Source organism: Panicum virgatum, chromosome 7N (genome assembly GCF_016808335.1).
Source record: "Panicum virgatum strain AP13 chromosome 7N, P.virgatum_v5, whole genome shotgun sequence".
In the NCBI taxonomy this organism is placed as follows: domain Eukaryota; kingdom Viridiplantae; phylum Streptophyta; class Magnoliopsida; order Poales; family Poaceae; genus Panicum; species Panicum virgatum.
Window position 1 is genome coordinate 42,972,598 of NC_053151.1, and position 8,430 is coordinate 42,981,027.

The following is an 8,430-nucleotide window of genomic DNA, read 5'->3' on the forward strand; positions in this document are numbered from 1 at the left end:
CCAGTCACCATTCAGCTAGCATTACTTCTCTCGTAACAAATCAACACCAGCTAACAGCGACAGCCAAACGATCAGAGTTTCAGTTCTGACTAAGTAACCATCCAACCCAAAACTCGGTGCGAATAGGGGATGGGCTAATTCTTCGAGCCTCCCACCAGTCGCCCCTGACAATGGCGAGCGCTGCTTCCGTCGCCCCCGCCGTCGCTGCTTCCAGAAGCTTCAGCTTCACTGCCGCGGCATACCCCTCCCCCTCGCGCACGCTTCGTCCGGCCGCCCTCTCCGGTGGGGTCCGCAACCAGCAGCGCCCGTCCACCGCCTCTGCCTGCCTCCAGCCGCCAACTGCCTCCCATGGCGCCGCCACCAGGTTGTACGTCCGCGGTAGGCAACTCATCTCCTGATTTCGCAGTCCGATGTCTTGAATTTCAGGGCTTCGGCTTCCAAGGAATTTCGGATTCTCCGCGCCCGTGGATGCCGGAATCTCAGAGAGCAACAAGGAGGAATAGAATTGGAGAGTCTTCGTGTTCTACTGTTCTTCAGCTCAAATCTTAAAGCATTTGTTTCCTCTCTTCATTCCTCGAGCAGGTCTATCGTTCCGTACAACCGAGGAGAACCTCCGGAGCGCGTTCGAGAAATTCGGTCAGCTTACAGAAGGTGATTAACCGAGTGACGCGGTCAGGAACTCTAAAACCGCAACCCTTTTCGCCTCAGGATGTTTCCGATTTGACTCCCATTTGATGCTGCAGTTCATCTCGTGATGTATCGAGTAGAAAAGCGGCCGAGAGGTTTCGCGTTCGTGTCCTACGCTGTCGAGGAGGAAGCCAAGAGCGCCATGGAAGGAATGCACGGGAAGGTAGGGGAAAAAATGTTCAGATCATTGTGTGTGTCTGCCAGACGATTTGTCTGCTTGCAGCTCATCTATTGGCATATGCAATGCAAATTCACCGTATCCTCTGCAGTTCCTGGATGGCAGAGTGATCTTTGTCGAGGTTGCAAAACAAAGGCCTGGACTCTGAAGGATCGCGCCCAGGTGCCAAGCGAAGTGCCATCCAGTTTCCCTGACGCTTCGAAGACGGGTTATTCAGAGAAACCTGGCGAGCCTTTCGAAATTACATGAACCTGCGTGCGCAAATTTCAATCCATTACAGATTTCTGTAGCATGGCGACCACCAAACCTCCATAGTATTATGATTTTTCAGGGCATTGATACTTCATAGTAGTATGATTTGCAAGTCACTGGACGATGTCCAGAAACTTGATTGTTTGATTCCAGCAAGTCTCTGATGAGACGCGCTGACTTAAGTCCATAAGTCCCTCAGCAACATTCAGTTGTTTTAGCTGCCATGCCATAATGTCATTGTTCCAGGAACAGCATCGGTAATTTACATTCGTACGCCATACAATACGGTCTCCTATAATTATTACATTACCTACTGCATCAAAACTGTAAACCGTTGACCTCTGAACCTCCAGCATTGTGGGAAATTACAAATACGCAAAGAGGAAAATGGAAACATCAGTCTTGAACTATACATGGGCAGAGAGGAACCGTAGTCGCCTCCCCATTTGTGGAAGGCTACTTCACCGGTTTCAATCTTGCCTCTCATAAGCAACAGCAGAACGCCAGAACGGTCTTCCTGCAAAACATCAGCACTACGGTACTGTACTAGTCATATGTATTGAATATCAGCAAAAACGTCCCCAGCAGCGATGTTGAGGACCCAAAAATTTACAGGCACAGCCTTGTCATATCTCCGTCTGCCTCCTCGCCAGGAACCTGTGACTGCAGCATCTTGCTTTGTGCTGTGCACTTCCTGTATGGCACAAAACCTCGAAGGTAGGTTGGAACTGTGCTTAAAAATTTTCTTGAACCTGGAACAGGTATCACTTCATCATCGTCGTTGTTTACTTGAGTTGATTCTATAGAATCTGAATTCTGAGTTGTTGTTTCAGGCACACTGCTGGAGGTTGTGATCGATTCCGCCCACGATCCTTCTGCCCTTGTGAACTTGCAGTCTGAAGCTTGAGATGGCTGGTGCTGCTGCTTATTTGAGGCAACTGTCTGTTGATTCAACACTCCATAAGATATGCTTCCATTACTGTAGCTGAGAAATTGGCAAGCGGAATGTACAGAAAGAACCTCCCCTTGAGGAAGATAGTACACGAACTGCTGTGTACCAGTCAGCCACGGGCTCCATGTCTTCGCTTCTTCTGCACCATGGGAAGAGAACTTCCCAGTTCCACTAGTTGGTGTCTCAGCTGAAGAGTCCAGTTCCATGTCTGCCGCATGTTTTAGGTTTCCAGTATTGGAGTTTGGCTGCTGATGCAAATTATTTACCACAACCCTCTTGCCAAATAGCCTAAGAACTGGACCTTCAGGTATTCCACATGCCGCACCATTGGAAGTGGTGGCATCCTGAATCATATTTAAGGTGTTGGTTAGAATTCAGATGTTACCAATTGTGCAATTAGATGCTGTTCTCAAATAATACAAATTCTCAGTTCCATGTTACCCGGAATTATTGTAAAATGGTGTCAGTAACTGCTATTGTGGTGGTATATACGTTGAAGAATTATGCACTTTAATTGGATATCTAATATTCTTCAGAATGAAAGAACATATGCTTCGAAAGGAATATTATGGCTGTAAGAATGCACAATACCTTGGAAAGTGCTACTTGCACACCTAACTCCCCAACTGATGTGCTTGGTGTGAGGCCTTTCTCCTCCATGTAAACCGAGGAAGCTGGTGATCCGCTACCTTCAGTTTCCATGGTCTGGGATCCTATCTGTGCTGCGGTTAACACAGATTTTGGTGAGCAGTTCTCCTGCTCAGACAGCAACTGTATCTTCAACTGGGGCTTCTCAAGCTGTTTGATTGTAGAGGCATCCTTGCAGAGTGAATTACCCAGCTTGCGCGGGTATGGGTGCGCCGGCTTCCTCTTTGGCCGTGGTGGAGGAATATGAATTTGTGGTGGAGCAGCTATGCTGTTGCTATCCCCAGATGATTCTCGGATGACCTGCAGAGCACGATAGAAAAGGCAATCAGAAACATGGATTCGACGACACAGCATGGATAGCATCTGCTCTCCATGATTGAGCGACTTACATCACCTTGCAAGCAACACAATCCATGGATTTTTCAGGCAGAGGGGATGATGGTTTTTTTTCTATGCGAAAGGCTATAAGACCTTGGAGAAGAACTTCTGAGCGTGGCTCCTGATTTGCACGGCAGTCTTGCTGCCTATGTGCTCTGCAAATTGTACCAGATATCAGCGAAGTTCTGAAGTTCCTGTGCTAACAAAGCTAGTACATGGCCATACCGAAGGTGATACGCACAAAGGCACTGACCTTGTATACGACGCCAGGCACGGCCATGTTGCTGAAGGGCTTCCAAGAAGAGCTTGTGCTCGTCCTCCGTCCATTTCTCCCTCTGCTTGGATATCGTGTATGGCTTGCGTGCCTAAACGGCAAGTGCCAAAATTGTGACCTTGGTTACAGGAAACATCTCTAGCTTCATTAGATTTGCAATTTTCGGTAACCATGACGCTCTGCAGATTGCAAGAGAGTTTTAGGCTTTTAGCTGCTGGGCCGTACCTTAGGAGCTCGCGCTCCTTCTGGCGAATCGAGAGTTCTCTTCAGATGGTCCATGAAGTCTGCATGGCCGACGCGATCAGCAGCAGGCCTTTGGTCGTTCATCGCCTTCAGAAACAGAAAGGAATTTGGGATTTTCTCAGCACAAGATCAAGCAATCATCGCACCCTTTATTTTGGCGAGCATACATGCTCTACTCCAGTCGAAACTTCCCGAAACGATGAAGATTGATCACGAGTAAAAAGAAAGCAAGATCTGTTACCTGAAAACGAGCCATCTCCGGATTTCCAAACCAGCGGAACCACCGAATCTGACGGAAACTCGGCTCACCGGCTGTGCACCAGGGAAGCAACAGCAGGAGGCGGGAGCGTGCGCCAAGGCCAAACCACCGGCACCAGAACACCCGTACAAGAGCTGCCGATCTCGCAGGGGGGCGGGGGGCGGAGGCAGGGGTGGAGAGGAGAGGAGACGAGGAGGCTGGAGGCGGGGCAGGCAGGAAACGAAATGGAGGCCGCCGGAAGGCAAGGCGAGTGGGGGCGGAGAAAAAGGGCAGCGGCCGGGCGCCACGTCGGACGGGATTTTCCCCCCGCCGGCCCCTTTTCCGCGCGCTTTTTCCCGTCCCGTCGCGTGAATAATCTAATCTATCCGTCCTCCCTGGCGTCCTCCCTGGCTGCGGCGGCGGCGGCGGAGGACGCGCGGGTTGCTTTTGCTGCCCGCCTGCCTCGGGCCGTCGTCGGGCGCCAGCTGCTCGCCACGCCACGCCCAGCACCGCGCCTCAATTACTGTACGCTCCTGTCCTGTCTGGGCCTGGGCGCGAGTAAAACCATGCGCTGTCGTGGGGTCGCGCGACAGGGGAGGTGTTCCTATGATCCTATCCATCCATCCGGGCATCCGACCCGGCCGGCCGCTCCTGCCTTTGCGTGCGTCGCCGCCGTCGGTGTGCAGCTGTGCTGGCTCTGTGGACATGCCGCCGCCGCGTCGAGACGGTGTTGGCTAGGTGCCCAGGCCAAACCCTCGGCAAAAGCCGCCGCCGAACTTGCCCAGATTCTCTGCAGCTTCCGGCGAGCTCTTCAAATATCAGCTGGCTGGCTTCTTTTAGGAAGTCCCGCACACGCGTGAAGCAGCTTACCAGAGCCTAACCTGCCGAGAATGCGCTAACGGTAGGAGTACGTATCTCGGAGCCGACCTCGCGATCCTGCCGAAATATCCCGAGAAATATCCAGGGCCTTATTGGAGTTGTCCTTTTCCTTGGAGGTCTGATCTGAATTCTGATCCTATCCGGCGCCCCCCCCTGGTGCTTTCCCGTGACGAAACGTGTGACTCGCTACTCGCCAGGACGCGCGGGGCTCTCACGTCCCGTCGAGTCCCTGCTTGGTGGCGCCGTCGCCGGGCCCACCGCCGCCGCGCTTTTGGACACGTCAAAGCCACCGAGGCCCAAAACCCCATAGCCCAAACACCGGCTCTGCCGGCTCAACGCCCGACACGTGCCTCCGTGTACGTATAGATAAGCACAGAACAGAGGCCATTTTGCATCGCGCTTTGTCTGTGCTGCTGAGAGCAACGGGCCACCAACGGGCTGGCGTTACAGGTCGCTCGGGAACCCTCGTCCACATGTTCGAAAAAGTGTTCCTGATATTTTTCTTTTTTGAAAAAAAAAGTGTTCATGAGATGTGACCTGTGGTTGCGGGGAGCCAGAGACGGGTCCAGTTGTTGGCGCTTGGGTTCCTCGCAGAGGCATCCAGGTGTTGCCCGTTGCCGTTGGTGTCGCGGCGTCGCCATTTGCTCCGAGCCTCCGACTTCCATGGCTTGCCGGTTGGGTGGTGCCACGTGCTCGTGGCGGCAGACAGGCAGATCTCGCCGAAATTTTTGAAACAGACTGACCAGGACTCCGACTTATACCACCAGCAAATTAATATCCAGGAGGTTACGTGTTTAGAAATTGACGTGTGGATATTCCGCTTGACACGGCCCGAACAAGAGCGGACCCGCACGTATATACTTTAGTGGAATGCAAACACACCAAAAAGTAAATCCAGTACTAATTATCACGTTTTCACCTTACCAATCACAAGGCTAGCAGTAATCCTATAAACGATGCACCTCTCTCGATTCAGCTCTAACTCCGCACCCTAAGTACCAACGTGGATAGCTAGATCGTACTATACTGCAATGTAAGGGTTATACCTTATTTTTGGAAGACAAAGGGAGTACTAAAGCTACTAGAACATTCGGCGCGCGATGCGCGTCCTACCATTTGAACAATCAAATGTAAGCAACCATAAGTAAATAAAAATGCAATTAAACTATATGCATGTTATAAGATGAATTCAAACGAAACCACCAGGTAGCAAGCACGTTATCATATATATATCTACCAGACATTTGAATCATAAATATTACAACAAATCTAAACTTCATGCTATCCTAGCCATCAGGTGTCTGCCCGACATCTCAATAATGAATATTACAACACATCTGAGCAACAAGTTATCCTACTCATCAGGTGTCTATCCAGCATCTCAATCATCAATGTCACAGTACATTCGATCACCAATTTATCCCATAACCAGGTGTCTGCTCGACATTTGGTCTTCTGGAAGCAAATTCAAAGTTAACTAAGGAAAGCATAAGAACTTTCATTATCTCATTATGAAAATTGAGAATAAACGGAAGGTGCAGACAATTAATAGTTGATATCGCAAATAATTTCTTTTCTCATCGCATGCATTTAAACCAATTTTTCATATCTAAATCTACCAACAAAAAACAAACCAAAGACAACCAAATCCAATCACATTTCTAGACAGTACCTATGAAAACCCAAAAAAAAAGAAACCTAAGACCCTTGTCTTTGGTGACCTTGACTCATTAATGTTTTAAATCTGTAATCTCATTAATACCATCCAAGGAAGATGCATTCCTGAAATAGAAAGTTGTCTTTCCACTTCTTAGCTAAGCATACAAACCCAGAGAAGGAAAGTGAACCTCAACGGCACAAGTCAAAAAACAATCAAGTTAAGAAAGATAACATATAAATTCACCTGAAAAGACCTAAATCCTGCACCAGCCCTCCCTGCATAAAGTGAAAAGAAAGTCACATGCAAGGAAGTTTCCTTTTTGAATCAACAACACATGTTTCTAACACATGAAAGAAAGTTTCGTTTCTGAAAATCACCCAGACAAAGAATAACTCTAATTACAAAAAGAGTTTTGTTTCTTTCTCTTTTTTTTGCATACACAAAACATAGTCGAAACATTAGACACAGAAGCAAGAAACATGTGAACCTGTTTATTTTGGACTCGCATGCAAGGAAGCACGCAGAAAAGCCCACTTCTCGGCCTCGAATGGCCGATGCAGCACGCTTATGCAAGAAAGACGCAGAAAAGCCCACCTCCCGGTCTCATCGCCGATGCAGCGCACCTACAAGCACAACCAACACAAACAGTTGTGGGTCAGACTAAGGAAAAGTAATTCGTGAGCCTCTAAGAAAAGAAAATAAGAACATTAGAACAATAGATGCCATGGTCAACAAGCTAACTGATACAGAGAGCATGGCTTCAAATGCAAGAACCATAAGAGTGCAAAACACGTATCTAAATTTTTAAGGAAAACATTAAACATCAGTGCAGATCTAACACAATATTTAAATCGGTTTGGCCAAAAAACCAATGCACATGCATATACAAGGTCAGAGTCAGAGCTAGATCGATGAGCAATCCACATCATGAATGAGAATTTTCAAATCTATAACTCTTGAGGGAGAGAACAAATCCAATCAAAACTTAAGGATTAGATAAAGTTAAGGATTATCTACTAAAGTACCTACTCCGACAACATTTTATACATGGGGAAATCGAATAAGAATTAGATAAAGTTAAGGAGCTTCGTGAAATTCAGATATCACCTCACCTTGAACATGAACATGGCCTATGCTTAGCAGAAGCCAATCACCATTCTGAAGGAGCAATTAGTCAAAGACAAGATGCTATTCTTCTTTGCTACTAATGCTATAAAGAACTCTTGTGACAATTATAATTCTCTCCTCTATTTTAAATCCGTAGAAGCATCAGGTTTATTACAATAGCTTGAATCTAGTTGTAAGTGGTACATCCATATATCAAAAATATAGTTTCAGGTTTAGATCAAAGAGTCATTTTTGCTGGTATGGTTTTGAGACAACCAAAATAGCAGTTCTGCTTTTCTTTTACAATATCTGACTTTAAGCATAATAGTCTACAAGTAAAGGTAGCAGGTACAAATTTATCAACCTGGACCAATATAACAGGATGGTACTTGCAAAGGTAGCTAACACTGAACTTATCCAAGCATTAGACAACAACCACACCATTGCAAAGCATTACCAAAATTATGAATCAAAATATGGATTGTAAGAAAATTCCACACAGCATTACGTTCAAGGCTTCAATCAAACCTATTGTGCATATGCAAGGCAACAGAAACACATGTAATTAAATATACACCACAAATTTGACATTGTCTGAATTACTGCCATCGTCATGCTTCCTTTTGATTGGCCAAATAGACAGAAGAGTTACTATTGGGAAGGAGAAAATTTCACTCGGTATGCATCTCATCCGTACTGCAAAAGATTTGTAACTAAAACAGTAAAGCCAAGAAGTATCAGTTGTCACTATAGACCAAACAACTGCTAAGAATCTAATAAGCACTGGGTATCAGTACAATATATGAGGGTGGAGACTGCCCCCGCTGATTGGTGAGGGGTCGAGCGGAAAGGGGATTTGCTTACATGGGGAGACTGCGCTGTGTGTGCTGACGGTGAAGGCATAGAGATCCACTACTGCCCTGGGTCGCTGAGA

The 8,430-nt window shown here is 47.3% G+C and overlaps 2 protein-coding genes across 5 annotated transcripts; one reads left to right on the top strand and one right to left on the bottom strand.

Moving 5' to 3' along the window:
• The first annotated feature begins 23 nt into the window (after window positions 1-23).
• On the top strand, window positions 24-1,321 carry LOC120680714 (organelle RRM domain-containing protein 6, chloroplastic-like). Of its 2 annotated transcripts, none has more exons than XM_039962234.1 (4): window positions 24-378; window positions 583-651; window positions 744-850; window positions 957-1,321. In XM_039962234.1, exons 1-4 carry the CDS (start codon window positions 171-173, stop codon window positions 1,011-1,013), a joined length of 441 nt encoding a protein of 146 aa, XP_039818168.1. In that variant the 5' UTR covers window positions 24-170; the 3' UTR covers window positions 1,014-1,321. The 2 variants fall into 2 exon arrangements, with proteins under 2 accessions (XP_039818168.1, XP_039818169.1); XM_039962235.1 differs by having other exon boundaries at window positions 225-364.
• Window positions 1,313-4,116, bottom strand: LOC120680713. Of its 3 annotated transcripts, none has more exons than XM_039962231.1 (6): window positions 3,854-4,116; window positions 3,595-3,699; window positions 3,349-3,460; window positions 3,189-3,250; window positions 2,661-3,017; window positions 1,313-2,413 (listed from the first exon to the last, which is right to left on the bottom strand). In XM_039962231.1, the coding sequence occupies exons 1-6, from the start codon at window positions 3,866-3,868 to the stop codon at window positions 1,727-1,729; spliced, it is 1,338 nt and encodes a 445-aa protein (XP_039818165.1). In that variant the 5' UTR covers window positions 3,869-4,116; the 3' UTR covers window positions 1,313-1,726. The 3 variants fall into 3 exon arrangements, with proteins under 3 accessions (XP_039818165.1, XP_039818166.1, XP_039818167.1); XM_039962232.1 differs by having other exon boundaries at window positions 3,112-3,250; XM_039962233.1 differs by having other exon boundaries at window positions 3,112-3,250; window positions 3,349-3,487.
• Window positions 4,117-8,430: the final 4,314 nt, after the last annotated feature.